The sequence below is a fragment of the Emys orbicularis genome, chromosome 5 (genome assembly GCF_028017835.1).
Source record: "Emys orbicularis isolate rEmyOrb1 chromosome 5, rEmyOrb1.hap1, whole genome shotgun sequence".
Classification (NCBI taxonomy): domain Eukaryota; kingdom Metazoa; phylum Chordata; order Testudines; family Emydidae; genus Emys; species Emys orbicularis.
The window spans coordinates 66,551,109-66,576,634 of record NC_088687.1 but is presented as its reverse complement, the minus strand read 5'-3'; the positions used below and the strand labels follow the sequence as shown (position 1 = coordinate 66,576,634).

The 25,526-nt window shown below is 39.2% G+C and overlaps 1 protein-coding gene across 5 annotated transcripts in view; it reads right to left on the bottom strand.

Annotated features, from left to right (window-relative positions):
* Positions 1-2,343: 2,343 nt before the first annotated feature.
* Positions 2,344-25,526, bottom strand: part of RAPGEF2 (Rap guanine nucleotide exchange factor 2) — a 331,016-nt gene continuing 307,833 nt past the window's right edge. For 2 of the 5 annotated variants that reach the window (XM_065405517.1, XM_065405520.1), the window contains 13 exons: positions 24,092-24,332; positions 23,487-23,870; positions 20,531-20,742; positions 20,303-20,426; positions 19,442-19,465; positions 18,149-18,372; positions 17,645-17,824; positions 14,661-14,813; positions 13,173-13,247; positions 9,558-9,783; positions 6,947-7,506; positions 3,223-3,528; positions 2,344-2,369 (listed from right to left, as the gene is read on the bottom strand). In XM_065405517.1, coding sequence (XP_065261589.1) covers positions 2,344-2,369; positions 3,223-3,528; positions 6,947-7,506; positions 9,558-9,783; positions 13,173-13,247; positions 14,661-14,813; positions 17,645-17,824; positions 18,149-18,372; positions 19,442-19,465; positions 20,303-20,426; positions 20,531-20,742; positions 23,487-23,870; positions 24,092-24,332 — 2,735 coding nt within the window. Of the gene's footprint in view, positions 2,370-3,222; positions 3,529-6,946; positions 7,507-9,557; positions 9,784-13,124; positions 13,248-14,660; positions 14,814-17,644; positions 17,825-18,148; positions 18,373-19,441; positions 19,466-20,302; positions 20,427-20,530; positions 20,743-23,486; positions 23,871-24,091; positions 24,333-25,526 lie in introns of all 5 variants that reach the window. The other 3 variants (XM_065405518.1, XM_065405521.1, XM_065405519.1) reach the window with 2 other exon arrangements.

Here is a 25,526-nt window from a genome sequence, read left to right as displayed (position 1 = left end):
CACATCTTTCCATACTTCTCCCCACCCCAAATTTTGTAAATATGGATTCATTGCCCCTGAGTCTTATTGAGTCCTAAGCCAACACAACCCTCCTTATTTACCTTGCTTGTCTGTGTATTAACAGCAACAATGTCAGCACAATCCTTGCTGCTCTAATGCCGCTGCTGGCCATTTTGGTTTAGTAATGGACATACTAATTTATTGGCAACAACACAGTGGGTTTAAAAAATCTTCACTTCAATTTTGTGCCTGTTACTTGATAGTATTCCTTTAATATTCATGTACAGCAAAGTAAATTATTTTCAAAATTGAATTTGCTCAAATACGATGAACCTGTAAAATGTGTAAGAATCAATATGGACTGCATTCATGTTATATTTATTTATTTTTCAGCTTCATACAAATCAGATGTAGAAGCATAAACATAGTACATTTCTACCATTTTCAACAAAAATATAACCAATATGTACAATTATTGTATTAAAAATACAAAAGGGATACAGACTCCACCAATGTCTTTCTAAAAGACATACAGGTACAAGTAGTATCAAAAGTATGAGGAAATCACCAGTTAATTGTACATTCTGCACTTGACATCACAGAGTGAACTGAGATTAGCAGTCCTATGGTCTACAATTACTTAATGCTTATATAATATTTGTGCAACTTGTGATAGAGCTAGGTTTCTGACTTTCTATATGCACATGAAGTCCATAGCCTATATAATAAAACTGGCAAATAATGCATATTACATGTAAAATTACAAATTCATAATTGACAATGTGATATATAAGCAAATAGACAAAAGCCATGATTACAGGAGAGAGAATAATTAAATAAAGCACTGACATTGTTTGATACAGTGAAAAAACACTGCAATTTGATCTTTAAAGTTGAAGCTATTTACGTTTATCTACTGATCAATATGATCAGCTGAGTTCAATGGAAAAAAAATCCAAGACCAGCAGTTCCTCACATTTGAGTACTACTCGGATTGGCAGCCTTCACTTTTCCGGAGTCTGTGCAAAAACAACACAAAAATAGAGGGGAAGGATCATTTCAGTCATTATAGGGTTAATAGCAGCTGTGAGCAGGTGGTTGCTACACATTGGCCTTTTCTACACATGCAGTGTTCCATAAAGCCATTAACAGTTGTGACTATTTCTGCATTGCAAAGGCTCGCGTGTCTAAATGTGTTTTTTCATAATTTAAAGGCTTGTTTATTCCCTAATGCCAAGTCAATAGAGAGAGATTATTCGATCAGAAATAACAGCTGACATTAGCTGTGACATCCCAAATTGCCTTCACTGCAATGTTATCCAGTTAATTTTTCTCTTAAAATAACTAACCTTCTAACAATAGTAAGACAAAAATATAATTTAAAGGTGGGGTTTACCATCTGTCTCATTTGAAGAAGACTTTTTTTTTTTTTTTAAACTATGCCATCCTGTATTCCACAAGGCACAGGTATGCAAATTGTATGGTACAAACTATACAAGTTGTCCTGTTTTCCTCCATTAGATAGTTGCAAGCACTTAGTTCTGCATTGATGCTAGACCCATTTCAAAATACTATCCTATGATTTACAAACTTTCTAAGACTCCAGGGTGGGGCACTTTAAGAGTGGAGCTAGGTGGTCAATGAAAGGCTGTATCCTATAACCCTTCCTGCCTTCCATTCTGCCCTGCTCAGCCATATCAGTTTTGTTTTTAGGAGCCCAGGCTGGCAACCCTACTAAAAAGTATGAAATAATACTGTAATTATTATGCAGGTGTAACATTTGCTTTCTGAACACAACAACATACAGCACTGTAACAAAGGCATTGTAAACAAGCAAACAAGCATTGTATACTTGAAGGATTTCAATGTATTTTTCTCTTTGTACGTTAAAGGCTCAATGTCGTTTGACAACTAGCGTATCTCATTATCCCAATGAGATGAAGTGTTAGGATTGTGATTAAAATCTAAAAGGAAGATTTCGAAACCCTTCCAGGCATTGGGAAATGCAGCCAGAGTTAATCATCTTGATGTGATGATCTTGAAATTTGGAATGATACTGTGTGATGTGGCAGACAGCGACAGTGGTAGCTTGGAGATTGCTGCACTGTGCATTTCAAGCAACACAGTTTGAAAAGTGCCAGGGCGATTTCTTCACAGTATTTCACATGCAAGGGGAAAGGGGGGAGGAACGGGGGAGAAGAAGCCCCATGCTGCTTTAAGGCAGGGAAGGCGGCAAATAGGTCTACCATCCTTTAATTATAGTTCCAAGGCTCCTATACTAGGGACGTCTTCTTGTGCTCTCCTTTAAGGTGGCTCTCTCTGGATCCAGAAAAGCCCCAATTCTTAGACGGCAGAGACTTGTTCATCTTCTGCAAACAATAGGATGAGGGGGGAAATAAATTTTAATCAGTTTAAAACTAGATTGCTATTGAATGAAATAAATTTGCTGTGTTCACACATATTCCATTCCTCTGTAAAAATTAAGCATATATTTATTTGCTACAGGTAATTATTTTTCCCTCCCTTTTCCCTTAAGGTAAAATAATCTCAAAATCATAAATTCAGAGCATGCTTTGTTATTTTAAATGAAGCAAGCCAGTTTTAACTATAGAATCATCAAGAGTGTATTTCTTTGGAAGTGTATTTCCAAAGAAAATAAGACATAGAAGCACCGTATCTGGGTGGGCTTGGCTTTCCCTCCTCCTGGAAAACACAACATTCAACCAGAGACTACTAAATCTCTAATAGCTTAGTGAGGTATCTTGTGGTTGGCCCTGGTTGTAGTTGTCCATGAACCACTTCATTTTCAAATGCTTTTATTTAAATTAAAACTTCTGAGGCCGAAATGGCTTATAACAAGTGTTCACTGGTGGAAATGTCAAAACGTCTGTGGGCAAATTCATAAATCTCTCAGTCACATGAAAATTTGAAAAAAAAAAAATTAATGAAGCTTGAAATATTTCCTTGGTATCCTCAGCTACAGAGGTCAACTGAATAAAGACTGCACAAAACTTCTAACAACATTTTTGAAATAAATTGGACTCTCTGGCATAAAACAGTAAAGTTAGAAACAAAAAGGTAAAAAAAAAAACTGAAAAAAAAAAAATTTATAGGTGGAAAAACAATTACATTTAGAGCCAGAATTTCCAATGCGTGTGAAAGTGCTCATGGACTGTTTAAATCTAGCCCTTAATTAATGTTTTGAAAACATTAGAAATTTACCATCCTCCTCTGTGGAAAACCCTTGAGTCTGATAGTGAGCAAGACGTGGGTCTGACTCGTTTGGTTTGTGCCACTGAGGTTTGTTCACAGGCCTGCTAGCTGAGTGACCTTGTGATTGCTGCTGCAAAGTTGAAGTCCCATGGATCTCACATGTCCGTGCTACCATCCTAGACCTCTGAAGTGCTATGTTGTAATCCGGAGGTTTTCTAGTTGGCTGGGAAACTCCTTCAGCAAAGTCTGCAATAGGTATTCCTACATAACCAGGGGGAGTTGGAGGTGGTTCTCGATATCGACCTTCTTTTCGTGCTGCAGAAAAATAATACACTACCATAAGACACAGTAACTTGTGAAAATATGTTCAAAACACAATTTGAGCAATGAGAAATAAATAAATAAATATATATATCAACCAAATCGAGATCTGATCCAAATACAAACAGGTTAAGATTTAAATATTATACAAGTATCAACATTATATCACCTTAAAAACAGAAATCATGTAAGAAACACTTTTGGTAAAAGACAGTATGTACAGCATGACTGTGTTTCCATCATGCAGGCAATGGTTATACTTGGCTAAGCCTCTAACTTTTAGTACAGGACAAAATATCTTACTGTCCATTAAACTGTACATGCAGTAGAATTACGCAAATTAAGTGACATCTCCACTAAAACCCTGAATCTGCAAGAACTTATATAAGTCAATACAATTACCCATTGAAGTCAACGGGACTGCTCATGAAATAAAGCACATAGGTCTCTGCAGGTCAGGACCTGATATACTATACTCTGAAGCTTTAAAATACTGCCAGTCAAGAAAAAAAGGTAGCACTCACAAATTCAAACAACTCAAGTCCCATCATCTCATTTAAAAAATATGTAGACTCCCCAGATGAAGGAGCAATGGCAGATAATCAGTTGTGAACCAAAGTGCTTGAGTTTGGAAAAATTCCCTCTGCTTATTCAGTTTTATGCTAGCTTCTTATTAACATGTCTTTCAGGCTGCAGAAGTTGCTATATCTGCCCCACAGGTGTTAGAAATGCAAATCAAATACTGCGACAAGTAGTTTAAAAACTGGGAAATTAAGAAATTGAAAAAAAATTCAGAGGTTAAAAAACCTATAGACATGAAAACTCTAGTCAGGGAGTTCGGAGAGTCTTAAAATCTATTTAGAGTAACAGTTTTCGTTAGGTGCATATTAATTAAAATCTCAAGAAAATCCTTTCTAATCAGTCATGACATGGGACAAGAAAAATCAACAATGGGAAAAATCTGCATTTCCCATTTAGAATCTTCCACTGATTTTGTGTCATTTACTGAATTAATTCTATCCTTCAAATTCCTCCCTGAAACACACTTCTACCATTAAACTTTTAAAAAATGATGACTAATTATTGTTTGCAGTGTTGTATCAGTGTTGGTCCCAGGATACTATTGGTCAATTTCCTAATGTCTGTAGATAGTTTAACTCCTTCAGGAAAGGACAGGATCATAAGTTTGTACAGGAGTGGTCAAATTGTCAACACAGAGGATAAACAAAATGCACGTATACTGAAAAATAACTTTTAGTCCTCTGGCAGAGAAGACCAGCAGCAGAGTATGAACTACTACAGTATGGTGTTTTTGAGTCTACATTTAGAAAGACTTCACAAGGGCACCAAGGTGGTCACTTTGACTCTTAATTACGATCTTTTAAATTACGGTGTTGACACTAAACATAGAAATATTAATAAACATGTAGCCAATGCATTCACCTAGTGTGACAGAACAGATCTGTTAAACCTTCATAAAAACTGTTTCTTTCTTTCTTGTAGTTGAGAGGGTGCTGAATCTCATGGAAAAAGCTCCCTCAGAATTATATAGTGTGAAATTCACCATGTTAAATAAGGAATCTATTAACGTAACTTGTGCTGATGGGACCTAACGATATTATAAATAGGAAGAAAAATGGTCCTACCATAGGCACTAATCTCTAACATAAGGCCAACTGTATTGAACAACTGTGTTTGAACAGTGGCTCTTTTCCAAATGCAATCTAGGCGGAGGGAGTGTGGAAGAAATTTTAAAGAGGTTTTAAGGGTTTTTGAAACAGATTGGTATCCGAAAATCTCAAATATAACTTTCTCTCCACCAACATTAAACTATTCACTACTCTCTCCTCTGGCTTCTGTTACCAATTTTCTGTGCTTATTCCTACCTTCAATTTCATGTGTTTGTCTCTTCCCTTCCCTCCTACTCTTCTTTTTTCTCACTCTTGAAAACATAAACCATTTTGTTTTCTCTTAACCTCTTTCCTCGCTTGCCTGTTAGTGCCCAAAATCAACTCTGATGTGCTGCCACTAAACTAAGCAGGTTGTTCCCACTTCACTCTACCCCCATTTGTCTCCTCTTTTTCTTTCGCTTTGACCCCACTCACTTCTTCCACCCCAGGATTATATCAGTGCTCCTGTTCCCAATCACAGCGCTTCATCAGTTGCATAGGACCAATATAGAGTTAAACTGATATGACCATGGGAAGATTAATTATGCTGATTCTGTGGGGAAGAGCTGTGCAAGGATAATAATAATGCAGAAGCAAGTCTCCACTGATGCTGAATTGGATGGAAATGAAATGACTGGAACTTTCAGGCTTCTCTTATATTTCTGAAATCTTTATAAACTAGATTTTTTTTAGAAACAGGCCTCCTAGTGGCATGGTGGGATGTTTGCTGCCTTGCTCAAGAGCAGAGCCTGGAAGTACATTTGTCAAGCCTGTCATTCCACATGCTAATGGAAACTACAGTATTAGAGATAGGCCTCAACCAAAACATCTGTTCTCCTTCATCCTTTGAGGAAATTCAGATCTGCAGATGAAACTTTGGGGGCTGGGCCCATTGCTAAGTAATATACTTTGTTTCTGAATGGAAAGGATGTTTACCATTATGCCCTAACTACATTGTCATGCTGGCAGACCAGATAGTTCTCACTCAGTGCCATATGTTCCTTCAGGATGAGGGTAGACTGAAACGGGGGAGAGGTTTGAGGGAATAAAATGGTTACAGAAACCAGTGGCCTCAGATTGGCCAAATCCATCTTGCATAGGTAAAGCGGGAAATATCTGGACAAAAATTCAACACAGCAAAAAATATTTTAAAAAGTAACCTCACTTCCTTTAGCAAAAGGTCTGTCCTAGAGTTTCAGGTCCTTGATTTCCTAGGCACCAAGGCAGACATCTTCAAACGAGGGTATCTGAAGTTAGACATCTAAATCTGTATTTAGGCACTAAGAGTGACCCAATTTTCAGAGGTGATGAACATCCACAACTACCACTGAAGTCACAGGAACTTGCAGAGTAGAACACTGAGAATCAGGTCACATTTAATGAGATCCCTGCATACAGACTTCGGTGCCTTACTTCAGTCACCCAAGCTTGAAAATTGTGACCGAAATACATTAGAATCTCAAAATACCAACCACCAACAGTTGAGTTGAATTCTTGATTTTATGGCACTTGGGAAGGAAGTACAAGAGGCCACATAACTCAGGAATGAGTATCTACATTACAAAGTGATGCTTTTCTCAGCAGCAAACACACAATTGAAGGGCAAAATTTGAGAGAAACTACAAATTGACTGTGCTTTTTGCTTTAAAAACAAATCAGATTAAAGCAAAATACTTATATAGTAAATTCACATCTATATGTAAATGAACAGGATACTTCGCGGTAAACAAAATATAACTTACCAATAAGCCCCTTTGCACTACTTGATGATATAGTTATATGAGAGGACATGGGAGCTGGCTTTGACTCCTCTGCTGTTACAGATGTTATGCTACTGGTTTCAGCTTCAATTGAAACATCCTTCCCACCCCGCCGCTTTATGGTACCTGTATCACCTTCTGAGTCCTCTCCCCAGTAGCCTGTTGAGGATGCCCAGCTTGCTCTGGACTGTGCTTGATCAAGGCCCTCCCTACCTTGACTCTGCCTGCCATATTTTGTGCCATGATCGGGGAACATCATCTGGTCCATATGACTGCCTGAGGCCCATAATCCTGCCCCATCGCCTGAACTATCGAAATGAACATGTCCAAAAGGAAGAGTCTCCCAGCTTCTCTGGTGTTGTATTGTCTGTATGTTGTCATGAGAACCGCTTGAGCAAGAAGTCCAGCTGCCACGGCCACTGTCTGCGGCATCAAGTGAAGCGCGATCCCCCTGATCCTGTGATAGCTCTTCTGTACTGGGAGAAGAAAGCACAGTTGCTCCAGCATACAGGCCTCTGTTCTCTGACAGTGGTGCATATGAACTAGATGTAAAAGATAGAAAGAAAGGAAGAGAAATTTTACAGTGGTATCATAAGTGATAATCAGCAAATCAGAACTGTGAAGCATTCATTGCTTTACAGACCAAGAGAATTTGATAGCTAATGAAAAACACAGTTGATACAAGTATCATCTACAGCATAGCTTTCCAATATCCAAAGTTTAATGTAATTGGTACTAACTAATGACTTGGTCAATTTTGGTACAGGGCATTCTTTTTGTAAAGCTATCCTTGACAACAAAGCACTTCAGCAGTTACTAAAAAGGTACTGATGAAAATGTGACATACTTTGGGATTCAGTTGAAAGGTTCCCCCCATGTGTAAAATAAGGATAATACTGTACTTAAAACACTTCTTGTCACAACACTAACCTGCCACAGGAGTGAGGATCACCTGTAGCATTTATAAATGCTCTAAAGGCGAAGACTCATAGACTCATAGACTTTAAGGTCAGAAGGGACCAATATGGTCATCTAGTCTGACCTCCCGCATGATGCAGGCCACAAAAGCTGACCCACCCACTTTCCCTTGAAGTCTTTAAATTAAGTCGCAGAGAATCCTCCAGCCTGCGACCCCTGCCCTATGCTGCGGAGGAAGGCGAAAAACCTCCAGGGCCTCTGCCAATCTACCCTGGAGGAAAATTCCTTCCCGACCCCAAATATGGCGATCAGTAGAACCCCGAGCATACAGGCAAGATTCTACAGCCGAACCCTTATTTTACCAGCGATGGCTCGTTAATGCCTAATTGACTAAAATCACGTTATCTCATCAAACCATTCCCTCCATAAACTTATCTAGCCTAATCTTGAAGCCAGGGAGGTCTTTCGCCCCCACCGTTTCCCTGGGAAGGCTGTTCCAAAATTTCACCCCTCTGACGGTTAGAAACCTTTGTCTAATTTCAAGCCTAAACTTCCCCACGGCCAGTTCATATCCATTCGTTCTCGTGTCCACATTAGTACTGAGCTGAAATAATTCCTCTCCCTCCTTGGTATTTATCCCTTTGATATATTTAAAGAGAGCAATCATATCCCCCCTCAGCCTTCTTTTGGTTAGGCTAAACAAACCGAGCTCCTCAAGTCTCCTTTCATAGGAAAGGTTTTCCATTCCTCGGATCATCCTAGTGGCCCTTCTCTGTACCCATTCCAGTTTGAGTTCATCCTTTTTAAACATAGGAGACCAGAACTGCACACAGTACTCCAAATGAGGTCTCACCAGCGCCTTGTATAACGGAAGCAGCACCTCCTTGTCCCTACTAGAAATACCTCGCCTAACGCATCCCAAGATCGCATTAGCTTTTTTCACAGCCACGTCACATTGCCGACTCATAGTCATCCTGCGATCAACCAGGACTCCGAGGTCCTTCTCCTCCTCCGTCACTTCCAACCGATGCGTCCCCAGCTTATAACTAAAATTCTTGTTAGTCATCCCTAAATGCATCACCTTACACTTCTCACTATTAAATCTCATCCTATTATTATTACTCCAATTTACAAGGGCATCCAAGTCTCCCTGCAGAATATCCCGATCCTTCTCCGAATTGGCAATACCTCCCAACTTTGTGTCAATACCTCCCAACTTTGTCCGCAAACTTTATCAGCCCACTCCTACATTCGGTTCCGAGGTCAGTAATGAATAGATTAAATAAAATCGGACCCAAAACCGAACCTTGAGGAACCCCACTGGTGACCTCCTTCCAACCTGACAGTTCACCTTTCAGTACTACCTGCTGCAGTCTCCCCTTTAACCAGTTCTTTATCCACCTCTGGATTTTCATATCGATCCCCATCTTTTCCAATTTAACCAATAATTCCTCATGCGGCGAAGAGCAGGTGCACGTAGTTACTGGCACTGCTGTAGACATTAGAACAATGTGGGGTATTTTCTCATCTGAATGTAAAGTATTATAAAAACAGAGGTAATATAGAAGTGGTGACCTGGAAGGAGAGAGTGGAATTCTCTCACAGAAGGGAGGAAATTTCTACAACAGATGCAGAAGAGAGTTTTTTTAAAAACGTAAATATAAACAATTCCTACCCTAAGCTGTATTGATCTGGTTCAATCATGGCTCTTCTATCAATTCTACCCACACCAAGATTAGTCTCCACAATGCTGACAGAATGCCTCTGTCTCCTCTCATCATGCAGTGACACTGGCATGGAGTCAAATGAAGAATTGCTGACAATACTAGATCTGGAAGAAATTTCGCTGTGACCAGAATCTGAAAAGTTATCCACGGTGCCACTAGGAGCCAAAGTATAACCTGCATAAGGATCAGAATAACATTAAATAGACATTCTAAATTTACAACCAAAAGACTTCTTAAAGAAAAGTTCAAGCATTAGCATAGATATTCAATATCAGTACTATTGGAGCAAATATAATTATCAAGAAGAGCAGTACTGTATGCAACAAAAATATGCAACAAGACCATCATTCAAATGTGGCTGTTTTATTTCTGAATGTAGGTTTAAAGGTAAGTGGCAACATGAAATATTTGTATTTAGAAAAGTCTGATCTCCTTTACAAAACTATTGCCAAATTTATCACTTCCTGGTGTTTTTGGCTCTCTAGAATTATATTAAAACATTTCCCTTTGTAGGACATAACACCCAGTCTTGCAGTATTGTTTATGTCTATGTATGTTAACACACACTATGGGGGGCTTGGAACATAAGAACTGCCATGATGGATGAGGCCAGTGGCCTATGTAGTGCAGGATCCTGTTTTCAACAGTGAGCCACGCAGGGAAAGGTGCAAAATACCTTTCAGTGTTACCCTCTGTCCCTAGAGAAAGTTTCCTTCTAACCCCCAATAGTTAACGTTTGCCTTTAGTCCTGAAGTATGAGGAATTATATTCCTTCCAAACCTTTAAGTATTTGCTAGAACAACTCTAGACATACATGTTATCTATATAAATATCTTACCTTTTTTCAATTCTGCTGTTTTTGGCCTCAGTTATACCTGTAACACATTCCACAAGCTACTTGTGAAAAATTATTTCCTTTTACCAGTTTTGAATTTACCAGCTTTCAAGTTCATATTATGAAACAAGGTGAACAGAAGATCCTGATCTACCCTCTCTTATAAAAGTTATTTTTTATCCTATCCCTTCTTATTCATCTCCTTTGTCAGGTAACCAATCCTAATCTTTTCAATCTCTCTTCATATGAGAGTTTTTCCATTCTCTTAATCATTCCCCTCACCTTACCAAGGGTTCTCAAACTGGGGGTTGGGACCCCTCAGGGGGTCGTGAGGTTATTACATGGGGGGGTCGCAAGCTGTCAACCTCCACCCCAAACCCCTGCTTTGCTGCCAGCATTTATAATGGTGTTAAATATAAATTAAAAACACTTTTTTAATATAAAGGGGGGTTGCACTCAGAGGCTTGCTATGTGAAAGGGGTCACCAGTAATTTGTTTGAGAGCCACTGCTCTAAACCCCCTTCCATAATTCTTCCAAAACCTTTTTGGTAACCAGAACTAAACACACTATTTTAAATGAGGATTTTACACTGAGTTAGATAATGTCATTAAAGTATTTTCCTTTTTCTCCATCCCATCTCTTGGTCCCATTCTAACATTTGGTTTACTTTCTTCACCACTGCCTGTATTTCTTTTGGACAAAAGAAGTCAAAAAGAAGCAAGTGTTTGGGAAACACCACCATTTAAAAATGTTATTGGGGATTTCTGTTGTTTGATGACAGAAGGTAAACAATTGTTGAACGCCTAATTCTGCAGTTCCAATTCCAATGTATATGTGTACAGTATAGAGAAGGCAAATTAAGAACTTCCGCTCTCTGTCTCATATCGCAATGAAATTAAGCATCTGACAATGTTTGGAAAAACTAAACAGTGGCAAATTCAAAACTGATAATAGGAAATACTTTTTCACACAGTGTGGAACTCACGTGTGGAACTCATTCTCACAGGAAGTAACTGAGGCCAAGAAAGTAGCAAGAATTAAAAAGGGATTTGACATTTCTTGTATAACAGAATATCCAGTTACAATAATTAATGATAACAGAAATTTTGGATGGGATATTAAGTCTCATACTTCAGGGTTTAAACCAATCTCTAACAGAGATCAGGATGAAACCTATGTGGGGGAGCAGATTATTTCATATGTACCTACTGCTGATTTCTTAAAGGTTCCTCTGATGCTTCTGGTACTGGCCACTGACAGTATACTGGATCACATGGACCTTAGGCCTGATAGTATGGCAATTCCTACATTCCTATGTACCATTCATCTGACCTTCACTGTCTATCTAATCCAAACAGGTTTCCAATGTATGTTCCACTTATGTGAGGGGCTGCAAGAGTCATTCCCTCCAACACAAAGTCATTTACTTTAGCATGCTCCCTCATTTTGTTTCCATTTTGAACAAACAGAGTCAAGAATACTTCGGCACTGGGGCCGTTTGCATGATAGCATAGAACACAGCAGACAATTCACACTTTGCATGTAGATGATTGATCACCTTGCAAATATGGGCCTTGATTATAGCACTGCATGTGAGATTTGTCAGCTAAACCTGAGCTGGCCATCTAATCCTTTGTTTTCAGGCAATTAACATTTTCTAGACTATGGCTACACTAGACATCTTTCAGCGGTGCAGTTGCACCGATGCAAGCTCTCTTGTACAGATGATCTAAAGCTGACGGCAGAGAGCTCTCCCGTTGACTTAATTAATCCACCCCCAACAAGTGGCTGTAGTTATGTTGGCGGGAGAAGCTCTCCCACCGACATAGTGCTGTCCACACCAGCGCTTAGGTCAATGTAACTTATGTTGCTCAAAAGGGTGGCTTACTCACATCCCTGAGTGACATAAGTTATACCGACATAAGTGGTAGTGTACACATACTCTTAGAAAGTTTATCCTAAAAGCAGTTCTTTAGGAAGGTAAATTATTAAAATGTAATTTTGTGATGAATGCCCTATCAGCTATTATTTTTATTACAAAATATTTGTATTACTGTAATGACCAGGATCCCTAGTTATTGTGCAAGGTGCTGTACAAAAAAGAATTAAAAAGATAGGTTAGATGCCATTCAAGAACATACTTTTGTATGTAAGCATGCAATTTTAATTTTTAGTTTGAAAATCACCATTAAACTTCCAAGAGATTTCAGTGGAGCTACACAGTTCATACTAGCTGAGGTTCTGTCCCTAACACTGCCAAATCTGATTAAAGTTAAGAGAGAAAACACGTTAGTTCATGGTGCCACTAAATCTTGGAAATGCTTTGAAACTTAGAACCATTTTCACTAATTGCTTTACCAAATACACAGTACTACACTTCCTCTCCATTTATCTGATCCCGATTCCTTTTTCAATAAATGCACTGGCCTTGATAGAATGTGATCAAATTCATATAAATTCACACGAGATAAAATTATGCTGAGATCTTACAAAGACTTGAGCTGATTATCAAAGGATTTTCTGCATAAGATCCTCCTCTATCTCACCCTTAGAAAAGCTCACTTCAGCAGTGCTTTTGGATATGTATTTGTACTTCTGAAGGACAGACCCCTCCAACCTTTTAAAAACATTAGCCAATTGTGCGTGTGATCTTTTTCCTTTTGGTTTTGTAAACCCCACCTATCCTATAGGTCCGTGGTGCATTGTTATTCTTGTTACTGTTCTCACTTCCGAGAGAAGAGGAGGAACTGGTTAGATCCGACTGTCTGGAGCCATAATATCTCAGCTGATTGCCACTGCCACCTAACAACAGGATGAGAAAAGAGTTTAGATATCCATTTGACAGACACAGGAGAGAGTGATACCCAGATGAAATGCACACAAGTTTCAATTTCTCAGCATCACAGTGCAATTTGGTGGGAGTTATTTCTACAGTGAAATTGAGAACTGTCCAAGCTCTATCACAAGCCTGAGCTCTTACTGTGTGGGGCTCAACTCTGACACAGATTTTTTAATACAACTTTCTCTCATGCAGCCATTAAAATTGATTTCTATGTTATTCTGAAAAGGATAGGAGGAGAAAATGACCTCGAGGTTACCTGCTATAGGAATATGCTATTCCATTTCTATAGTGACCATTTTTTTTTTTTTTTTAAATACAAGAAAGGCAAGTGCTTGCACTTGATCTTTTTTCTCTTAATTAACAACCAGAGCCAGTACAATGAAAAAGGAAACAGGACAGAAATTCATCAGGAGTCTTAAATCATCTTGTTTAAACTCATTTGCAGTTTTGGCCAGTCACACTGGACAGTAATCTCAACCAGTATATTTTAAGATAATTTTAAATAATTCCATAGAAACTAACTCAGCCAAGAAAGCCTCATTGTGCAAAGCCATGTGTCAAACTTCCACCTTGATTCTCGGGATGACTAAGGTGTTTGCATAAAGGAAATGTAATGCTTTAGTGATCTGAGCCTTTAACACTCTACGGAATATCCTGCTGTCTTGCATGGGTCCCTCTCCATCCAGCACAATTGCACAGCAGGCAGGCATGATTTTAACCTAGTAATTCCTTTAGAAATCAGCAGAGGGCTTGGTTATTATACCCAGTGATGCTCCAAGGTGCCACTATGAGCTCTGAACTTCTGCCCATGTATGCGGCCTTTGGTGGAAGGCAACTGAAGGAGACATGTTTTTCTCTGAAGTAGCAGTAAGGAGAGTTGCTTAGTGTGATGGCTCCAGGATACTCTAAACCCATCTTCCTGCGTTTTGCTAACAGGATGGCTCCTGAGGCATCCACTTGGGCACCACTACTCCACTCCCCTGCCAATCCTCATATGGCAGCATAAGTAGGAAAAGATGTCACCCTAAGGGCTTATCTAGACACACAGGTAGCGTGCAGCAAACTGTGGTGTAAATCTACATTGCGCTAGTCTGCTGTGCACTAAATGTCCGTGTGGACCATGCTACCACACACTGAAAGGGCATTTTGACTTATTCTGCTTTGAGACGCAAGTAGATCAGTGTGCACTAGTGAACTTTTAGTTTGGTAGCAGAGTCCACATGAACAGTTAGTGTGCTGTAAATTTACATCCCAGCTTGCTGTGCACTAATTGTTCATCTAGACAAGCCATTAGTCTCCAAGATACCCTCACAGTTATTTCTAAAGCCTGCAGGTTTCAGGAAAAGGATGGGAAAGTGTTGCACATCTTATACCTTTCCTTGGAGAGGTCTGTGGTGATGTGGGAGGAGAAGACAACTGTGAAGATGCATTTGATATTGTGTCTTCAGCTTGTTTCTTGTGACGGTCCAAACTTCCTTCTTCAGACAATGAAAGAATTTTCTTTAAAGCTTGTGGGGAGTTAATGCCTTTAAGAAAGCAAGCAAGCAAGCAAGAAAGTATTAAGCTGGAAATATATACACTTGTTAATTTTACAATGCATTATAGGGACACTGTAAAGATAAAATATTTATCTTCCTTGAGTTACTAATACCACTTTGAGTGAACACTTTTACCAAAGCAATCACTCTATATCTGACCTATCAGTTCTCATCCTCACAGGAAACCAGCACAGCACTTTCAAAAGACGAGCCTGGGAGCTTAAATTCATAACTTCACTAGACACTAAAAATCATGGACTGAATAGAGACACTGGATTTATGGCTTATTACAACTATCTACAACCCACTAACAACCCTTCCAGCTGCTCCCCTCCCAGCCCCTCCCTGCTTTCCTTTCCTCCCTATCACTTGAAGGGTGTTAACAGGCCACTTCACCTTGAATGTTCCCTTGAAACACGTGTTAACTACTTATGCTAAATGATCTGTTCCACCTTGTATTCAGCTATTACACTAGCACTTTTGTCAGTAAAACTTATGTCACTCAGGGATGTGCAAAAACACACTCCTGTTCAACGTAAGTTACAATGACATAAGCATCGGTGTGGACAGTGCTATGTTGGTGGGAGACGCTTTCCCGATGATGTAGCTACCGCCGCTTGTTGGGAGTGGTTTAATTATGCTGATGGGAGACCTCTCTCCCATGGGCATAGAGTGGATACATAGATCTTGCAGCAGTACAGCTGTGCTGCTGTAAGGTCTCTAGTGTAGACATAGCCTAAGGCCTGGTCCACACCACCCCCCCACTTCGGACTAAGGTACGCAAATACAGCTACGTTAATAACGTAGCTGAATTCGAAGTACCTTAGTCAGAACTTACCGCAGGTCCAGACGCTGCAGGCAGGCTCCCCCGTCGATGCCGCGTACTCCTCTCGCCGAGCTGGAGTACCGGTGTCGACGGCGAGCACTTCCGGGATCGATCCGGGATCGATTTATCGCGTCTAGACAAGACGCGATAAATCGATCCCAGAACATCGACTGCCTGCCGTCGGACCCGGAGGTAAGTGTAGACGTACCCTAAGTTTCCCAGACCTGAAGAAGAGCTCTGTGTAGCTCAAAAGCTTGTTTCTCTCACCAACAGAAGTTGGTCCAATAAAATTTTTTTACCTTACCCACCTCATCTCTCTAATACCATTTTTAATAATCTAAATTAAAAAAAATAATTTACTCCTCTCTATTTACAATATGCTGTTCATTTCTGTATTTTTCTCAGCTTTGACAATGAAATTGGACTACTCTGTTTCAGATTCCAATTCACATCTACTAGCAAAATATTGCTGTGTCTGGGTTTCCACCTGTTCATCGAAAAGATCTCCTGTAACTCGTGTTCCAGAATATTTTTTCTGCAGATCTATCACCTGGGAGATGCGTGTGATGAGTACTGGGAGATCAAAACTAGCAAATGGTGGAGCTGTACACAATCCCTCAGAGATTCCAATGTTTATTGAAAGATTACATAAAAGGACCTCAGCTACTCTTCAGTTGCTTCGGCTATTCAAAATAGCTTAGAATATCACCAAAGAAAGTGATGCGGAAGGTTGGGCAAGTGAACATCTGGTGGGGCAATGTATTCCTAGAGTTGGCTTTCTTCCTTTCTCCTTTGAGAACTGTCTCTGCACAAACCCTATACTTTGGGAGATTAGCAGTAACAACTCCTAGAGAAGACCTAGAGAGCAAAGACTGAAGAACTGCTCTCTTGAAACAGGCATCAAGTTTGCTGATGAAAAGTGCAGACTGATCTACATGTGACAGCTCTGCAAATTTCAGGGGTGGAGTTATTTTTTCAAGCATGCTACAGAATTTGCATTTGATCTAGAGGACTGCAGTGTTGCAATCAATAATCCAGAATTATTTGATTAACACAGTTTATTTGATCCTATAGACAGCAGAATCTACAGAACTAGACGAATACTACATTATTTCTTGTTCATTTGGTGTTCATTTTTTTAAATCCATCTTTTGCAGCCTAAACAATAGGTGTGAGAGACCCTAACAGCAGGTGGAGACAGAATAGAGCAACGTTTCTGGAAAATCACTCCCCGTATAAAGGGGATAGCTAGCGTATCCTGCTTAGAAACAAATTTGAGAATATGTTTTTAATTCAAATTAGATATGAAAAATTTCAGACTCCTTCATAACACTGCAACAGGATGAGCTACTTTAGCTGCCAGAGAGAGACTTGGAGAAATCGAATTATTTATAAGATATTACCAGTCTCCTGTTTCAATCTGTGGCATCCCAAACAGTGGAACTTTAGCACTGCAATAGAAAAAGATTTGGGGGAATGTGGTGGTGAAGGGCAAGTGTCAAATGAAAAAGTTAAAAGCTACAGCCCACATTTTCAAAAGTGATTAATGACTGGGGGTACTCAACTTGACATACCTTGGACAGGCCTGATTTTTGGAGGGCAGATGCTCAAACACTTTTGAAAATCAGGCCCCTTTATGGTCTCTCAGATTGATCACTCAAAAATGGAGACAAGCAAAATCATTAGTGACTTGAAAATTTAAGCCCAAGGGTCTAGTGCACCAGCCAGGAGAGCAATTATCACCAGATGGAAACAAGTCTACAACTGAAAAGGATAAGCCAGCCAGACCCCTTTACTAGGAGTAGTTTTCTCCTGTTTATCTGCTAGGAGGAGGATTTATATATGCTGTCTAAACTGACAGAGGGATAATTGAGAGCACTAACTTGAACTAAATGTTACAATATTTCACCAGTTCAAAAATACACCTGCTTGAACTATACAAAAACATTTAAACGTTTTTAACAAAACACACCCACCCACTCATTTCACTTACCAAATGGTGGGAGGTCTTTGACTGGTACTTTCTTGCGAGAGGGATAGAGGGACACAGCAGGGACCTGCAATGCTTGGTTTATTTTATGCTGCTGCTGCACCTTCTGCTGAATTCCTGCCCTAGGTGCCACTGGTGACGTTTCCTGTTTCCCAGACCGTTTGTCCCCTGGATTCTTCGGTACTTTGTAATAAATGGAAGAAACAAGGAATTAACTTCTATTTCAGCAGTCTTTAAGTGAAAGGTTCAAAACTCCTGATTTTAATTAAAAGGAGCTAAAATACAATGATTGCAGTATCCATACCTATTTAAAGAGGCAAAGGGAGGGAGAGAACTTTAATTCCTTTAAAACACATATTGTTTTTAATTATAAAATCTTTGCTGACCTTTCCACATAACAGAGCTCAGAGAACAGATATGTAAGTGACAGGAAGATATAGCCCAGAAGTTAAGTTACATGCAGATATAAGCGGCTATGTATAATGCTTATTTAATGAAAAAGCTCACATGTGTTGGTGGCTGGCTCACACTGCAGAGACAGTGTCTGGAGGCTCTCTTCATCCATTTCCAGGTCCAAGTTAGAGAGGTACTGCTTCACTTTTCGTGCCATTTGAGCATCTTCATACAGTTTTTTGGCATTGAGAAAGGAGCTGCGACGTACCCGCTTTTTGTGTCCCCCTGTTTGTGCAACATCTAGCACTGCTGCATTTGTACTGCCCTGGCTGAGAGACCTGAAGTGAAGTGGGAAAGAGGAGAAAGATAGACTTAGTCCAGCACAGTATCACTTCATAAACGGGAAACATGCAAAAGGTTCCATGAATGTCAGTCTACGGTCAAAGCTTACATGCCTCATTCCAGTAAGTCAAACAGCTATAATAGACAGAAGATGAGGATCAAGAAATCTCTTTATTTGGTTAAAAATAATAATTTATGTATAATTAAATAAAATAACTGCCTGGAACCTATTCTGCTCCAACTAGGCAATCTCCCTTCACACATCTAGAAAAGCATTCAAGACAGCTCTCTCACATAAGTCAGCTACTGAGAAGGTTGGAGCATTAAGAAAAGCTCATGCAGCAAGGCAATGCTGACAGACAACTGTAGCTGGGCTTCAAATTTAAATACAAATTATCTAGAAAGTGTCTTCAACATAGTCTTAATCTGGGTTTATAAAGACCTCAATTTCAATAGTAATGAAGAAAAAAATTTTTTTTATGCCCTAACTTGAGTACGATGAGCTTTTTGTTAAACAAATGATCAATTAGTCAATGAGGAAATAAACGTCATGCATTTCAATTTGTGTATGTATATATGGAAGCTATTTGTGGCTTCTGATTTGTTAAGAGTAAAAAATGGAGGCTGGATTTAGAGTGAAAATATAGTTAGTTGAGCTGTAAAAAACATGATACTTCAATTTTTAACATCAGTGGATTTCATCTTCATTCATTTATCAGGCATATGTAAATTAGTTGTAAATTTTAGTTGTACAGCTATCCCCATTCTATTTTGGAATTTCCTTTCTATTACAAGCCAGACTGGTTATATTAAAGTCAATTGTATTGGTGTGCTAAATAAACAACCCTTCCCCAAATCACACTCAAAAATATCTGTAAATAGTTTCACAGCTCTTGTGTTTTTGACCTCAAAAGCAAAAGCACCATTGGATTAAACTTATTGTAAGTACAAAAGGGTTAAAAGAAAAATGTCAAAGCATCAGAAAATTAAAGATAGCAAGTAGAAAAACAATGCAAATGGTCAGAAAAGAATGTTTGTCTGTGTGCGTTGTCTCCAACCACTTACCCCAAACTCCTCCATTTCTTCTTCCTGCAAGTGAGAGCCATGAAGAGTGAAGCATGGGTTTAGGAAGAGACAGAGAAAGATCACAAGCTCAGAAAGAAAAGACCAGACCTCAGGACAAGCAGTACTAGAAGCCCACAAACATTAAAACAGCCTTATCTGAGGCACACAGTCGGATATTAAAAACTCTTCTCGTTCAAATTAAGCGAGAGTGCATTACACTAGCTCTACACAAAACCAAACAGCAATCACTTCACATTCTCCTGCACCACTGATTTATGCTGAAGTTCAAATATTCCTATTTATAGTAAACTGTGAGCAATTTAGATTGTCGTATGCATTAACATTTCATACAATAAACTTTCCTCTAATACAGTATATAGTGAGATAGAATATCTTTATTCAGACTATGAATTGGTGGGATCTCATCATGGAATCAGGCAAATTGGTTGTCTGTGGGAGAATTTAAAATACTGTTTCCTCCATGGTAAGATCTATAATTGCTTTCCTTTTTAAAACTGGTTTTAAAATGTGGATACAGTACGTAACTGTGATTACCTAAAAGTGGTACAAGGTAGTGAATGAGACATTGTACATCTATAATGCTGTAATACAACCAGTGATACAGAAATTATACAGTCCAATCTTGTAACTGAAAACTCCCATTGACTTCTATGAGTGTTCCAGGCATAGAAAGAACAAGAGGCACCACAGGTGGGAAGATAATGTCTCATCTTTCATTATTTAATTTGCAATGTTTCTTTTGTTAAGGGCTGTGGACGGGCACTAGAGAATTACTTATTTTATTATTGATACTCAACTTTTTGTCTCAATCAACTGAAGCTCTGTTGAAGACAAACCTACCTAGTCCTGAACATTACAGCAGGATCCATGTTAACAGAAGCCATTCGACCAACATGACGAATTTCTTTTGCAATCATTCTCAGCTTCTCAAAATTGACCAAGCCTTCCACTTTTGAGTCATTTCCTATATTTCATAAAAAGAAGACAAGTAAATAGTAATGGTATCAGCTACTAGGCTGCAAAATCCATTTTCTGTGGAGATAAAGAACCAAGCTATTTTGCATTTACCTTCATGGAGGAATGTAAGGTCCTTTTTGATAACAGGAAAGAGAGGAATAATGGGAGGCTGTAGGTTTTGGCTGTTCAGGACATTACGATATTTTGCCATGTTCCTAGATGGATCAAACAAGTCTTGAAGATCTTGAAACAGCTTCTCATATTTGCTTGGAAGTTTTTCCCAAGTAGTGCGGAGCCTTGCAACCGGTGCCAAATTCAGGCCACTGAAAACAGTTCATTACGGTTTTGTTTTGTTTGTCCAATTAAATACAAACTATTTAACTATTTACAAACTATGCAAACTTAATAGAAAGAAAACTGCAACACCCAAATATAAAACTATACAATTTTGTGTAGCAGAAATATCATATCCCATATCGGGCAAAGTGTTGTAGTACAGCAATATACCAATCAAGTGCAAATATTAGTAAGCAAAAATTGTATTTTGAAAATGTGCATTATAAAATCTATACAATAATTCTGTTATGAAAATGCATATCTTAAAGGTATGACTTTATATTAACTATAATGACTGATGGAATCTATATAATGCAATATACCCAGATTGGTATCTGCCTCCACTATAGAGGCGTTGTCTGCCCTTTACCATGGAAGTTTACAATCTCTAGGTATATCTGGACTCACGGTCACTCCTGGATTCCCAGAGTGTGTCAGTGACCAGGGATGCTTATCTCCAAATCTATACCTAGTGATAGTGCTAAGACCATTTCCTTTGACACAATCCATGTGCCATGTCACCTCCAGATGGAATTGCTGAAATAGACTTAAGGATATACAGGAAATACTTAAGGATATACAGGAGCTGGCTGAAAAACCCGTGGTCCACTCCCTTAGTGCTGTTGGCAAAGGGAGTACTTTACACCAGTGGTCCTGACTAGCTATTCACTTCTGGCTGCAAAGGAGGTACTGATATCAATCTATAATGTCAGCTATTATTCAAGTCCTAGCTAACTGACAGGCTGCCTCTCACCCCATATTCTGAAGCAGGATTTAAGCTCAGCTGAAGTGGCTGAACTAAGTACCTAGATTTAAATGCCTCAGGGGCACTGACAGATTCCTGGCCAGGGTCTCTGATTTTGGAGAATTTTCTTCCCTTTCTGGTCTGATGGGGTTCAAATCCACTGACCTTCAGGACAAGTGGCAGAGATGATTTTTTTTTTTTTTTAAACAAAGGCTTTTGCATGGAAGGCTAATAACGATATATGCCAATAACCCTTTTTTGTAGCCTGTGATATTTACATTTCTATTATTATAGTGTTATATTTTTTTATTTCTTCAACCTGAAGTATTCTGAAGAGTGCAAGAGTGTTTAAGTATTTCTTTAATACAGGTACTAGACATTTTCTACTTTTACATTCTGTAATTTAAAATTAGAACATAAGAATGACCATACTGGGTCAGACCAAAGGTCCATCCAGCCCAGTATCCTGTCTACCGACAGTGGCCAATGCCAGGTGCCCGAGAGGGAGTGAACCTAATAGGTAATGATCAAGTGATCTCTCTCCTGCCATCCATCTCCACCCTCTGACAAACAGAGGCTAGGGACACCATTCCTTACCCATCCTGGCTAATAGCCATTAATGTACTTAATCTCCATGAATTGATCTAGTTCTCTTTTAAACTCTGTTATAGTCCTAGCCTTCACAACCTCCTCAGGTAAGGAGTTCCACAGGTTGACTGTGCGCTGTGTGAAGAAGAACTTCCTTTTATTTGTTTTAAACCTGCTGCCCATTAATTTCATTTGGTGACCCCTAGTTTTGATATTATGGGAACAAGTAAATAACTTTTCCTTATTCGCTTTCTCCACACCACTCATAATTTTATATACCTCTATCATATCCCCCCTTAGTCTCCTCTTTTCCAAGCTGAAAAGTCCTAGCCTCTTTAATTTCTCCTCATATGGGACCCGTTCCAAACCCCTAATCATTTTAGTTGCCCTTTTCTGAATTTTTTCTAATGCCAGTATATCTTTTTTGAGATGAGGAGATTACTTTGGGGATTTAAAAAAAAATTAAAATACCTTAATCTGAGGAATTTTATAACAAATTTCCCCCAGTTGGATTTTCTGCACATGAAATACAAACCCCTAAGAACAGACAACAGTAATACAGTAACCCAAATTCAAAGAACCGCATTCTAATTACTTCTATTGCTTTCTTCAGCTCCAGATAGGGTAGATAATAGTACACTCTCCCACTGGGAACAATTTTTCTTTTGTCAACAGTTTAAGCAGCTGATAGTACAAAACTACAATCAATAATATACCAAGACTCAATAAATACAGGGTACTGAGCACCTTCTATGAAGTAATGCACATCCTAACTCCCACAGGAAGGGGCGAGGTCAAATAGCACTTCATGAGATGAACTCAGTATCTTGTAAGGATCAAGCACCAAGACAGAAAATACCACAAGCCACCTGCTTTCTTATAATTGCAAATTCTTTTTACTATCCACCCTCCCCATTACCTTTCCCACAGGCACAACCACAAGAGTAGAACAAGGCGATATGCAATCCTTTTGATATCCTTCCTCCATGCAGCTGCTGGACTTATTCTCATTCCTGGACCCGCTTAAATTTTTTATTTTTTTCTAAGTTTGACTATCTCTAACTTTGTCATCCTTCTCAAAATTCTCTTTCCTCCCACGCCACACAATTTCTGTATTTCCCAATTCCTCTAGTTTCAGTTTTTATAAAGGTGGTCGAGTTCCAAGGATTATTTCAACAAACATTTTAATATCAGGATACAAGATTCTTGGGGGAAAAAATCTTTTCTTATCTTTTTTAGGAGTGTCCAAAGCTGACGGTAATAGTATTAGTCAGCTCCCTTTCTGTTTAATGCAAATTTCTATTCAGTTTGAAGTATTATTCCTCAGTAATCTGAACTGAATTCACAGTAAAAAAAAACAAAACAAAAAAAACCCCACACAAAACTTCCCTTATTTACCTGATAATTGCAAACATGGAGTTGAAGTTCTTGCATTCCCTGCAGTGCAGTGCTATCTTAATGAAGTGTTTAATGATCTTCATTCTTTTTAGCTGGTTGGTTTCTCTTAGAATCTCAGATGCTACCCAAAATGTTTCTTGGTTTATCACTTCTTCAAACTTTTTCAAGTTAGCACAACTGGTTTTAGATTTGAGTTTAAACAGGTCGTCTATGTACTCTGTGGGTTCAATGTTACGAAACAGCTCAAAGTTTCGCATGGAGAGCTGAGCAGCCATCTCAACAGTACTGAGCTGCAGTAGGGAAATTTGACTTTCCCGCAGTAACTCCTGAGCATCTTCATCTGAACACAATGTTTCTGTCTCCATGTTGTTTTTCAGATAATACCTATAAAAATCAAATACCAGAAGAAAATTGATAGCTAAGATCATCATATACTAGAGAAAAGTTACCGACTGAAATTAGTGTAGTATATGCTCTAACTAGCTTAGAATAGTAACCTTGAAGTTGAAATATTTCTGGGGAGAAAACAGACTGTCACAAGTTTGCAGATACTCATATGCATTAGAATTCTTATTAAACTGACATAATATAAACCAAAGTCTCACCTGCCACTTAGCTGTATCCTATCAGCAAGCTTGGATAGCTGATCCGGAAGCCTCCTTTGCTTGATTACACCCTCTGGAGTGACAGAGACTTCACACAAAGAATATGCATCGGGAGTAGCAGTTACAGCAAACTCTCTAATCGCCTGAATGACCACTTCCTTTGCTGTTGTGTCCTTACTAATCATAATATAGCGACTTTGCTGGTCTGCCTTGAAAACCCTCAGAACTTGGTCTGGTAAGTCTGAAGAAGAAAAAAAAAACAAAAAAACCCACAAATGCAGGTCAAAGAACAATAAAAGTGATGACACCACAGGAGTAGATCTGCACAGTTACTTCTGACATCAGGGTCAGTGTGTTTTCATTCTTCTCCCCTTTCCTCTCCTGAAATTTTTTACAGGACATAGCTCCCAACTGATATGCATCTGGTGGGTCTAACCTGAATTTAGACCCGAAAACTTCATCTACAAGAGACCATCTGAAACCTACTAATATGGCAGAAAGTCCCAGGCTTAAGGACTCACTTATGGAACCTTTAAAATATTAGATGAGTGAGACCTGCATAAGATTTTGTGGATGTAGCAGATTGATTTGGATCCACTACAGAGGATAAGCCATGCAGCTTGGAAGTCTGGGTTTCTCTGGTCTATAAAACGGAACTTCTCCCAGTCTGGATTATATGCCGCTTTTAAATAGACTCTGCTCCCCATCCCAAGTCCTCGACTCCTATACTGAGAGCCCAAAGAGTGTGTTTGTTTTGTTGCCTTAGAAAGTTTTGGATTTCTGCAAAAAGTGAAAGTGTTAGTGCTGAGTTTTCCTCCCCACTACCCCAAAAATGGAACCTCTTACAGGCCATCAGAGCAGCACCTGCAAGGAAATGGATAGGTAAGGAATTGGGTACTCACCTTATGCAGAAACTGGAGTTCGAGATGTGTGTTCCTATGGGCTCTCCAGTTCAGATGTGCTTTGACTGGAGATTTTTGGTAGTACTGTCCATTCGGCCTGCACATGCACTCTACACATCCTCATGCTCTGCACTGAGTATATATAGGCCTGCACTGGTAAACTGCCCTCAGTTCCTTTTCCACTGCTACGTCCCATAGAAGAAACTTGGAAGCAGAGGGGAAGGAGGGTGGTAGAGGAACACCCATAGGTACACACCTCGAAGAACTTAAATTACTGCCCAAGGTGGATAATCTCTTTCTTCTTCAAGTAGTGTTCCTATGGGTTCTCTACTTCAAAACAAAAGGAGGAAACTTCAGAGTCAAGTCCAATACTGAAGACAAGACTGCTTTCCCAAGGACAACAGCTAGAAGAATAAACCATCATGTGGTTCATGGAAAATGTATGTATTGAAGACAAAGTTGCAGCTTTGCAGATCTCAACAATGGGAATGTCACAATGGTAGAGACCCCCCTTGTGGAATGGGCTAATACCC